At 46.2% G+C, this 11,573-nt stretch overlaps 1 protein-coding gene across 1 annotated transcript in view; it reads left to right on the top strand.

The window, feature by feature from the left end:
- The first annotated feature begins 8,563 nt into the window (after positions 1 to 8,563).
- Positions 8,564 to 11,573, top strand: part of CARD10 (caspase recruitment domain family member 10) — a 46,114-nt gene continuing 43,104 nt past the window's right edge. The window contains exons 1-3 of the mRNA XM_036758414.1: positions 8,564 to 8,649; positions 10,210 to 10,440; positions 11,257 to 11,394. Coding sequence (XP_036614309.1) covers positions 8,643 to 8,649; positions 10,210 to 10,440; positions 11,257 to 11,394 — 376 coding nt within the window. The 5' untranslated portion in view covers positions 8,564 to 8,642. The remainder of the gene's footprint in view (positions 8,650 to 10,209; positions 10,441 to 11,256; positions 11,395 to 11,573) is intronic.

Below are 11,573 nucleotides of genomic sequence, written 5' to 3'. Positions count from 1 at the left end.
TTCAGACTGAAATTCAGCTTTTTTGTGTAGGGTGTTAGCAGACAGAGAAGTGGGGAGTCAGAAAAATAAACCTCAACTTGATTCTAAAAATGTAGCAACAAGAATTCAGGTGTTGTTTAGAAATTTACAAAAGGGTCCAGACGACTATTGAGATATCTTAACAGTATATAACTTTTACATAACACCTACTCTGTTTGTGCTGTTTCACAATTATCGTCTCATTTGATCCTCGTAACACCCCTAGCAGGTAGGTGCTATTAGGATTCTCATTCTCATTTTACAGATGAGGAAACTGAGGCAAACAAGGCTTAAATGACTTGCCCAGGATCACACAGCTAGTAAATGCCTGGGGTCAGATAGATTTGAACTCAGGTCTTCCTGACTCCAGCCTGACTCCTCCATCCACTGGGTCACCTAGCTGCCCTGTCATGTTAACACAAAAATAGAGAGATAGAAATTCAGTCCTGTTTTGTAATACATAGAGAGGTTAAACCAGAAATAGCTATCTAGATCATATGCATAAAAGCTATGTGGTCAGGTCTGTTACTCAGAGTTCTATGGAATGTATAGGGAACTGGGCTCGTCTGAAAAATCTTTCTTTCCAGGTACATGAAATAATAATAACAAAAATAGAGATTTTTCTAAATACAATGAGAAGCTTGTTTGATAATATGATTATTCTGATAATATGATTTGATAATATGATTACAAACTTTAGAATTGAGTGGGGATGTAATGAGGAAACTGGTTTATGGAGAAATTAAGTAACTTACCCAAGGTAACAAAGATGCTAAGTAGCATAGAATTTGAACCCGGATCCCCTACTTCCCAATCCATCATTCCTTTCACTAAACTATGCTGGTGAGATTGTCAGGGCAAGACCCTTTCCCGTAAAAGAATGAGACACAGGTCTCACGGCCCCTAAGGGAAGGAGTTGTTGAGAAACTCCAAAAGTTGGCTATGATTCACTGGCTTAGAGATAGCTTCCCAGAATCCCAGGGTGGAAGGAGACCTTGGAGGTCTTAGCTTGGGAATTGGCAGATATGTCTCCCTTCTCAGGGGAGCTCTTTGATCAGAGACACTGGATTAATTCCTTCTTCTTCCTGTTTGTCAGAATTGCCTGATTTCTGAGTAAGTCGAAGCAGAAAAAATGTAGTAAGAAGTACTCCAGACCCCAGAATTAGGAGGCCTGAGTGAAAAAAAAAATGACCTAAATACAAACTTGGTGATTTTTTTTCACCTTTCTGAGATTCAGGGTTTTAGGTCAGGGTATCAGCTGAGCAATAGAAAGTAGAGATAATAGAAACCAAGATCTATTCTCAGAGCCACGTGCCTCTTCCTGAAGCCCAGAATGGCAAATCCCCCATGAGAGGAGCCGTACCTTGTGAGAAAAGAAGACACGGGAGAGGAGGGGGAGGGCTAGGGTGCAGATAGTGTGAATTCCTCATGTGTCTGCACTTGTGACCTTTATGTACCTCTACCCCTCCCACTGATGTTTTGGAGGGTGTGTGCCAGATTTGGGGGGAGGGGTATGCTTTGTTGCTTTTGTGCATTTCAATAAATGCCTTTGCTTTGAGGTATGTCCTCTGAGCCAAGAGATAAAGTGAGCATACTAGTTGGGGCTCCAGATACTTTGAGGAGTGTAGATCCTAGAATAGTTTTCCTCCAGGGGATTCACCTGAGAGTGAAAACAGGGTATAGCCCCAAGGGCACCAATGGAAAAGAGAAAAAAGTTAAAAAAAAAAAAGTAAAAGCCTTTGCATCTGATATCTTAGTTAAAAGCCTGATAACCCAGACAGAGAGGGAGTTAATCCATATCAAACATTCAGCACCATTTCCCCGAAAGAAAAGCAGGTAAAGATTATAACAGTTTTCAAAATAAGAGTTGTAAATAATCAACAACCATAGGGAAAAAATGCTCCAGATCACTGAGAAGAGAAATGCAGATAGATTATAATAACTCTGAGGTTTCATTTGCTACCTAAGATGATGATCGATAGAAGTAATGTTGGTGGGGCTGTGGAAAATCACGCACACGGATGCACCATCTGTGGAGGCCTGAACTGACCCAACTGCTCTGGAAAATAATTTGGAGTTATTTAAGAAAAGTCACTAAATTGTCCATACACTTTCACTTGGTTTGGCACTTCTGCTACTGGAAGAGTGTCCCAAGGAGGCCAGGGACAGAAAGAAAGGCTCTATCATAGACTATCTGTAGTAGTACATTTAGAACTGGAAACAAAGTAAGTGCCCCTCCAAGAGTGGTTCCATAAACTGTAGGATGTCAGCTATTATTGGGCTGTGAGATTATAGGACAAAGAACATGACAGTGGATAGAGAATTGGCCTCTGAGCCAGGAAGACCTGGGTTCAGGTCTTCCCTCTGACACATACTGGCTGTGCATGTAGGTGAACGGATGTAGAAACTTTCAGAGCTCCCAGGAAATTCACAAAGACTATAAATGAAAGAGAAGACACCCATTTACATTGGTAGAAGAAATTCCTCACTAGGATCTTCCTAAACTGATGAAACTAATTCAAAAATTAATTTTTAATGAATATAAAGAATTTGGAGAATTCAGAGAGGCATAGGAAGGCATCGTATGAACTGACATAGAGTGAAGTCAGCCAAGCCACTCCAATGACAAAGAAACCTGGTAGAGGGATGGACCTGTGATTTCATGGGTGGAGGGAAAAGCCAGACAGGGTCAGCACTTTCTCTGCTATTTAGGGTCTCTGAGAACTTCTTAGAGCAGTGGAGTAAAAGTTAAATAGATATGGGGCAACCAAACCACATATAAGGATCCCCACTGGAGCCTATTGATTTAGGAAACCACAATGCCTACATTATCTATGTTGTACCGTATTTTAATTTTTTTTTTGTTAAATATTTCCCAGTTACATTTTAATCTGGTCCAGGTTGTCTTCTAGAGCTTATGGGCCTTGAGTTTGACACCTCTCTTTTAGAACATGGAAAGTTGGGTGTCTTGTCTTCATGTGTAGAGAAGGCACTTGAACCAAGGTCTTCCTCTTCATCTCCTATGTCACATGTGAAATGACTAGGATTAAAAAGAATACCAAAAGCCAGCTGATCTCTAATTGAAGGTAATTACCAACATGAGTTCTAGGAAATAGATGGTGAAATACATTTCCCTCCTTTCCATTGGCAGCATCAATCACCAAGCATCTATGTGCCAGGTACTGGGCACTGTACTGAGGACTGGATGCATATAAAGGTCAAAAGACAGTCACTGTCCCCAAGGAACTTATAGTCTAATGGGAGAGACAATATATGCAAATATATGCATGAAATATACATGCAAATATATGCAAACAACCATGTACAAACACTATACATGTATAATGTATGTGCACGTATACACATATGTGTATATATATGTGTGTGTATGTATGTATACATATATATGTACACACATATATGATAAATTGGAGGAAATCAGCACAGGGAGGCACTAACATTAATGGGGATGGGGAAAAGCTTCTGAGAGGATATGGTGGAGCTGAGGCTTGAAGGAAGCCAGGGAAGCCAGGAGGGAGATGTGAGGAGACAGATCTCCAGGTATTTGGGAAGACCTGTGGGAGATGGAGCATTGTAATCAAGGAACAGCAAAGAGGGTAGTGTCATTGGGTTGCAAAGTACATGGAAGGGGGTGGTTTAAGATGTAAAAAGACTGGAAAGGCAGGAAGGGACCAGGTTATAAAGGGCTTCAAAAACCAGACAAAGGACTTCATATTTGATCCTGGAGGTAATAGAGAGGCCCTGGAGTTGACAGAATGTGCTGCTGACATGGTCAGAGTTGTTTGTCCTTCCTTGAGAAGGGGACCAATGACATCACTGGGGAATGTCTTAACTCATGTGCAAATTGGATTTAATGAGGCAGTTTCACAAAGTTGTCAGCCTTACTCTCTGTTTTGGAGTCATCAAAGTCCAGTGGCAAGACAAAAGTCAAGATGGCTGTTGCAGTGGAGGACCTTGATGTCTTTGATGTCTGACCAAACTGTAAGCGCTCCACAGTGCCTGCTTTGGCTGCCTTCGTGGCCATTGAAACAAATTGTTGTCATCTGCCCATTCTGCTGGGGAAGTCTTTACGTGCCTGGGGTAGACATCCCCCTAGGAGGTTTGAGTTCTGTTAGTTACCTCCAACCTGGTCGACGTCTGCTGAGATGGCTTTGCTGGGGCGTGGCTGCTGGGAATGCTATGACTTCTTGGAACCACAGGTGAGAGTTAGGTGAAAGGTGGATGAGCAGCTCTGTAAAGGGGCCAGAAGCCCTCACCCTAGAGGTGCTCATCCTCCTGAACACCCTGTATACTCTGACACAGTCCGAATAGGGCAACTGCAAATGCCAAATACTTTATAGGCCATCATATGGGAATGCTCTGTTGGTTGGATTTCACTGTTTTTCTGTATTATACAGGAGGGTTCTATGGGATTGGGGGAGAATATCTGGAAACATCTGTAGTTTAAAAAACAGAAGACATCAATAAAACAAGTGTAATGAGGTAGATTGGATATGTGAGCCTTTCTAATTGTGATATCTAAATACATGCCCTCTCCTGGCTTCTGCTGGGTATATTTCTATTTATGAGACAAATAGATGTCTTACAATGCGATTTTGGGAAATGCCTTTGTTTTTACCTAAATGTTTCCTAGGGCTGGGTAATAAAAGTAAATACATCAATGGGGGCTTGTGAGCTACAGCTTTAGCAGTGTGGCTCCATCAAGTACCTTAAACACAGGGATCCTCTAGGGAGGGACCTATCCTGGGAGTTGGGGGTGGTACCCTCTCCTCCAGGCACCACAATGAGAAAAAGGGAAAGTAGTTCATCATCTGTCAAGTGCAAGAGATAATAGAGAGTCTCCACTCCTTACAAAATGTTTTAAAAAAAAGGAAGGTTGGATAGATTTTCTATAGAAGATTTAGGGAAAAGCTTGACCAAAAGTGATACAGTAGTGCAAGATGCAGATGGTATCCATGTTAGATTAATTTAAGCATTGAAGGAAATAGTAGCCCAAACAATTATAGAGAATTATAGATTCCTAGAATCTTGGAATGGGCAGGTGGATGTTGAAGTGGATAGAGTGCCAGGCCTGGAGTTAGGAAGACTCATCTCTCTAAGTTCAAATTTTGCCTCAGGCACTTCCTAGCTGTGTGACCCTGGGCAGGTCACTTCACCTTGTTTGCCTCAGTTTCCTCATCCATAAATGAACTGAAGAAGGAAACGGCAAACCACTGCAGTATCTTTGCCAAGAGAACCCCAAAATGTTGTAACAAAGAGCGGGATATGACTGAAAAAATGGCTGAATAACAACAAAGAATCTTGGAATTGTAGAATTCTGAATTGCAGGGGACCTACCATCTGCTACTAAATGTGGAATGGTTTAAAAAGTATAGTTCCCTATTGCCTGAGAGTTGTAGAAGACTGTACCAGTAGGCTTGCTTCTCTCTTACACGTTGTCCAATTCGACTTCCTACTCCATGTCCCTCTACGGTATATCTGATCATCTAGTCTCCTGAAAGCCTCCAAAGACAGAGAGATCACTACCTTACACAATAATCTATTCTATGTTGGGGGATAAGTCTACTTGATAGGAGTCCTAGCTGCCTTTAAGTCTCTAGCTTTCTTTAAATCCCTTTGGCTGGAAACCTTCCCTATCTCCTCTTAATTCTATTGCCTTTTTTTCTGTTAATTATTTCCTATTTATCCCGTATATAGCTTGCCTTGTTTATATTTGTTTACACATTGTCTCTTCCATGAGATTGTAAGCTCCTTGAGTGTAGGGACTGTCTTTTGCCTCTTTTTGTATCTCCAGCATTTAGCACGGTGCCTGGCACATAGTAGGTACTTAATAAATGTTTATTGATTGATTGCTTAGCAGGGTACCTGGCACTTAGTAGGTACTTAATAAATGTTTATTGATTGAGTTCTTCCCCAGTTTTCCAACCTAACCTGTCCTCTCTCTATCCTGGTTGTCATTCTTTATTCTAAGTTCAGAAATGGAGGCGGTCCATGTGGGTGCCCCTTGGAGACCCCATCTAAAACAGTGCCCTAAAAATGCCCTCCCTTTGTCTGCTGTAAACATTGCCAGCTTTTTTTTGTGTGTGTTTGTGTGTGTGTGTCTTATTCACTTTGGTAAGAGGTCTTGAGTAACCAGGCCCTTGCAGTTCCGGGAAAGGGGAGATTAGGGGATGTGGGAGGTATGTGGCTTTGTTGGATGTGGCCAGAAGTGTTACTTGGGCTGGCCAAGGCTACAGAGAAACAGTGTTATGCTAGTGGGGCACAGAGACCTCCACTCCCCCTCTCCATCTTCTCCTCATCCTCTTAGCTGGCTGACTTCTTAGGTTTTATCTGGCTGCATGGGGGCCCTTGACAGACTTCCGGAGGAGAATGCCTTCATGAAAGCCTCAACCTCTTGAATGAATTTATACTGACGAGGAGTGGAGCAGGGTAGATAAAGGAAGGGGGGGGGGAGGGTCTCCCCAAGCAAATGATTTCCCTTCTCCAGACCTCAGTTTCCTCATTTGCCAGATAGGGATGATGACCTTTTTCCTGACCATCCCTCAGGGTTGTTGGGAGTGTCAAATCATAGGAGATCAGAGCTGGGAGGGGCCTTAGAACAGGGGATATCCCAGCTGGGAGGAGCCTTCCAACCTAGAATATCAGAGATTGGAGGGGAGCGTAGAACCTGAAAACATGGACCTTCGGAGCCTTTCGGGAAGGGCCTCACAGCCCAGCTAAGCGCTTCACAAATCTTTCATTTAATCTTCACAACAGCCCTGGAAGGTAGGTGCTGTTATCTCCATTTTACTCTGGAGGAAGAGTCCGAGACTGGATTTGAACTCAGGTCTTCCTGACTAGTCCCAAGCCCGCTGCCATTCCTCATTGCCTCAATGAACATCAGCATGTGGGAGCTGTTGGAAGCAACCTTAGAACATGGAACATCAGAGCTGGGAGGGTCTTTAGTGTCTGGCACATAGTAGGTACTTAATAAATGTTTATCGAATTGAATTCAAAAGACCTTCGAACATGGAGTAAGAGCTAGGAGGGCTCGTAGAACAAAGAATGCCGATGAAATGACAGTCCCAGGAGAGCCAGCGGAGATCTCAGAGATCAGTCAGTCCACAAGCTCTCCTGTTTTGTGTCTCTGATACCTGCGGCAGGCGGTCTGGTGAAACTTATGGACACCCTTCTCCGAGCTGTGTTTTTAAACTCCAGAGAAGCCAATTCTATACTGAAATAGTTGTAATTTTTTTTAAGTTCACAGACCGCAAGTTAAGAACCCTTGGGCAGTCTAGTATTACAGATGAAGAAACCGCCAGGCTGGCGGTTAAAGGCAGCTAGGACTCCTATCAAGTAGACAATGGATATGATATGGCTAATGGATAATGAATACACCCGTTTTTCTCCTGGCGGTACAAGGTTCTCCCGGGATGCTTGTTTCCAGAACTCGGTAGCCTACTTTACCGCCCCCTTCCCCGGTACGACTAGGGGAGAAGATGAATCAGCGTCAACGCAGCCTGGTGGCTCAAGGTTAGGGGTTAGGTGCTCGGCCTCCTGGGTCTAATTTCTGAGCCATAGAGGACTGTAAGATTCGTGCGCGCTCGTGATGTAAGCCTTAATCACGGAATCCTAAATTAGAACCAGAAGGGACCTTAGAAATCATCTTGTCCGCACCCTTCTTTTTTAAACAGACGAGGAAACTGAGGCCCAGAAAGCGGAAGTGGTTTGCTGGAGAGCCCACAGCTAGAAGTGGGGCAGCTCGAGAGAGTTCAGTGACATTCTGTGTACAGTATACCAAGGACTTCCCTTGCGGGTGGGAGGTCACACTGGCTTCTCGCTTGGAGCGCACTTGAAGGGGCTGAGGCTTGGAGAGGGAAGCTAGCTGCCCCAGATCCCAGTCCGAGAGAGGTACGAGACGGGAAGATCGGGGCGAATTTGGAACTGCGGTTTGCGAGTAAGGCTGCGGGAGCCGCCGCGAGGCAGGGTGTGTGCGTGCGTGCGTGCGTGCGTGTGTTTGCTACCGGCTGCCGGGGCATGCCAGAAGACTAGGAGCTGTGAGATGCGGAGCGCCGGAGGGCCCGGGCAGGTGTGGGCGGGTAGACCTCGGAAAAAAGGAGGGAAACAGGAAGCTGGGGGAGGAGTGTGGCCTCCGGGAGGGTGGGGAGGGGTCAGAAGTCCAGTGGATGAGGAGGAAAGAGTAGATGGGGCGGGGAGAGGGAGGGACTGGGGAGCGGCAAGGGGAGGAGACGAGGGGAGGGAGGGAGGAAAGGAGGGTGAAGACAGAAGAAAGAAGCAGAGAGGAAGGAGGAGAGGAGAGGAAAGGGAGCGAAGGAGGGGAAGGAAGGAAAAGAGGAAAGGGAGAGAGAAGGAGGGGGAGTGGGGCGGGGGTCGTTGGATAGTAGTTTTAGAGTTGGATCGGACATTAGGAGTCTGGGTGGGAGGAGAAAGAAGAGGAGGGGGAGGAGCATAAAAGGGGAGGGGCAAGGGTCCGGGGAGGGGAGGAGCTCAGGGCCCCGCTTTCTCGCTGCACCGCCGCGGGGCTTGAGTAGCTGTTGCCTCCGCCCCAGCTGCGGGACCCCGGAGTCCGAGGCTGTGGGAGCAGGCGGGTTCCGGCGGGCAGCATGCGGGGTAAGGGCAGAGCGGGGAGAGCACCCAGGAGCTCGTTGGAGTGGGGGGCTGTGGCCATGCTGCGATGGGCGTTGGGCCGGAGGGTGTGGGGTGGACGCTGGACACGCGGGTGGCCTCTCTTAGCAGGGAAAGCTGAGATATTGAGCGTGCTTGGGGATCCAGGCTGAATCTCCTGCTTGGGGTGGGCATGCAGGCCTGGCTTCTTCCCCAGAGGGCCCCTGCCCCACTTCCCCAGCACTCTTGTGTTCTGGCAGACAGGATGCTGCCCCCGGGGAGAGTCAGGAAGCTGCTTCTGGAGTGCAGGGGAAGAAGATTGGGAGAAGGATAGGTGGGAGCGAGTTCTCCCTGACCCTGGAACAGGAAGGGGGTGCCCCGGGATGAGTCCTGAGCCGGCGCTTCCCAATGTCCCAAACCCCTTCTACTCCTGGTAGGAAGGAGGAGAGGGAGCTGACTTAGATCATCCCAGGGTGTGAGAGAGAACCAGGGCTGGGCTCATCTCCTCCCCTTTTCCACATTCACCAGGGAGATCTGGAACACGACCCCTGTGGAGGGTCGTTGTGGGGGAGTATCATACCAGACAGATAGTATTTCAGAAATGCCGAGTTCGGTACCTGCAGAAGAGGGGCATGGGAATGGTCTGGACACGTTCTGCGCCTCTGCTTGAGTCCCTTCCCCCTCTGGTTCTTGGAGCAGGCAGTGATGGAGCTGGGCAAGACTATTACTAATGGTTTCAAGTCCCTCCCAGCTCTATTAGGCTCCAGTTCTGGGGCGTAAGATCCCTTCCACCTGTAATGTTTTTTATTCCAAAGTCCCTGTCGGCCCTGGCACTTTCTGTTCTGTGTCCCAAAGCGCCTTCTAAGGTAGCGGTGTGGAATTCAAATAGAAACCGAACATCATCTACATTCTATTGTACGCATATTTATTTTGTTAAACATTTCCCAATTACATTTTAGTCTGGTTGGGGAGTTTGACAACTCCATTCTAAGGTCCCTACCATTTCTGACAAATTGTATGCTAAGATTTCTCCTACATCTGACATTCTATGAAATTTTCTGCTTGTAATATTCTATACTCTAGTCCCTCTCATTCCCAGTTCTGATGTTCTGTGTTCTAAGGTCTTTCCCAGCTGCGACTTTTGGTGTTCTGCAATTCTTCCTAGATCTGTCATTCTCTTCTGCTTGTAACACTCTATGATCTTAAGTCTCTTCCAGTTCTGACAGTTTGCGTTCTAAGGTTCTTCCCAGTTCTGCTGTCGTATGTTCTAAGGTTCCTCCCAGATCAGACATTTTTTGATCTCTTCTACTTGTAACATTCTATAATCTTAAATCTCTTCCAGTTCCGATGTTCCAAGGTCCCTCTCTGCCTTTCTGGCATTCTTTGTTCTTGAGTTCCTTCTGTGTTTTAAGGTAACTTTCTGGCTCTCATATTCTAGGATTTTTGTGAAGTAATCTATCTCGCCATGTAGCTCTTGCTTCCTCTTTTTGGCTCTCTGGCACCTCCTTGCCTTCAGAGCCCCTCACCCTTACAGGGCACCTGTACATTTCTCCCCTATGACTGTAGACTCAGAGGATGCAGCCATGCGGCCCCCCTTGGCAGCTGAAGTGGAGGAGGAGGTGGAGTCCGAGGAAGAAGAGCTATGGGAGAAGATCGAGGGCATCCGGCACAAGTTGACTCGAGCCCTTAACCCGGCCAAGCTCACCCCGTATCTACGCCAGTGTCGGGTGATCGATGAGCAGGATGAAGAGGAGGTGCTGAGCACCTATAGTTTCCCCTGCAGAATCAACCGAACCGGTGAGGAGCTGGACCTTTTGGACTGAGAGGGAGAGTAGGGAGGGGGCTTCCTGGGAGGTACCGCTGGAGGCTTTCTTTCTTCTGGGAGCTAGAATACTTGGGTTGGAGATTTCAGCTCCACTGTGTGCTCTTGGGCAAGTGACTTCACTTCTCCGGGCCTCTGTTTCCCCAACTTAAAATGGGGTGTGTGGACCAAAGTGCTGTAATAATAAAAATAGGTAGGATTTAACATTTGCAAGGTGCTTTATATATGCCTACTTGTTTGATTCTCACAACAACACTAAGTGGTAGCTGCTATTATTATCCCATATTACAGATGAGAAAACTGGGGTGGATTAAATGAACTTCCCTAGTTCACAGAACTAGTGTTAGAGGTGGGATTTGAATTCAGGTCTTCTGACTCTAGGCCCAGTGCCACCTATCTAATATATAAGGCCCCTTCCATCTCTCTTCCTTCTTCTATAAAATGAAATCAAAGGATGATAAAATTTAGAGCTATTTTCAGTGTGCCAAAAGACCTCAAGTTAGTGTCTCTTCTAGCTATAAATTTCTCTGAATTTCTATAATTCTGTGAGGATCACTACTGGGTCTAAAGCATGAATGTTTATGGTTTAATACCTGAGCATTGGTCCATAGCCTAACTCTGCTACCTACTGTCTATGTGACCTTAGGCATGTCCATTTCCCTCTCTTGGCTTCAGTTTCTCTGTCTGTAAAATAAAGGCATTGGGAGCAATAATCCGTAAGATCTCTTCTAGCTTGAAGTCCTTCATCCATTCTTAGTTACAAACCTTCATGTTATCCATCTCCATCCCAGGGCGATTGATGGACATCCTGAGATGTCGAGGCAGGCGAGGCTATGAGGCTTTTCTGGAGTCCCTGGAATTCTACTACCCAGAACACTTCACCTTACTGACGGGGAGGGAGCCTGCTCAGCGCTGCTCCATGATCCTGGGTGAGTAAGACTTCTCTTTTCCTTCTCTGCAGGAAGAGAGTCCGTAGAAACAACTGCTTTGAATTTCAGAGAAGAGGCATACAGTAGGGGCTCCTAGGGATCCCAGACCAGGCCTGGAGGGCCTTCTGTCTCTGCTCCATGGATTATCGGGGCGTAGGAAGACAGGGAGGGGACATCAG

Source organism: Trichosurus vulpecula, chromosome 5 (genome assembly GCF_011100635.1).
Source record: "Trichosurus vulpecula isolate mTriVul1 chromosome 5, mTriVul1.pri, whole genome shotgun sequence".
Classification (NCBI taxonomy): Eukaryota; Metazoa; Chordata; class Mammalia; order Diprotodontia; family Phalangeridae; genus Trichosurus; species Trichosurus vulpecula.
This window is presented reverse-complemented; position numbering and strand designations above follow the sequence as displayed.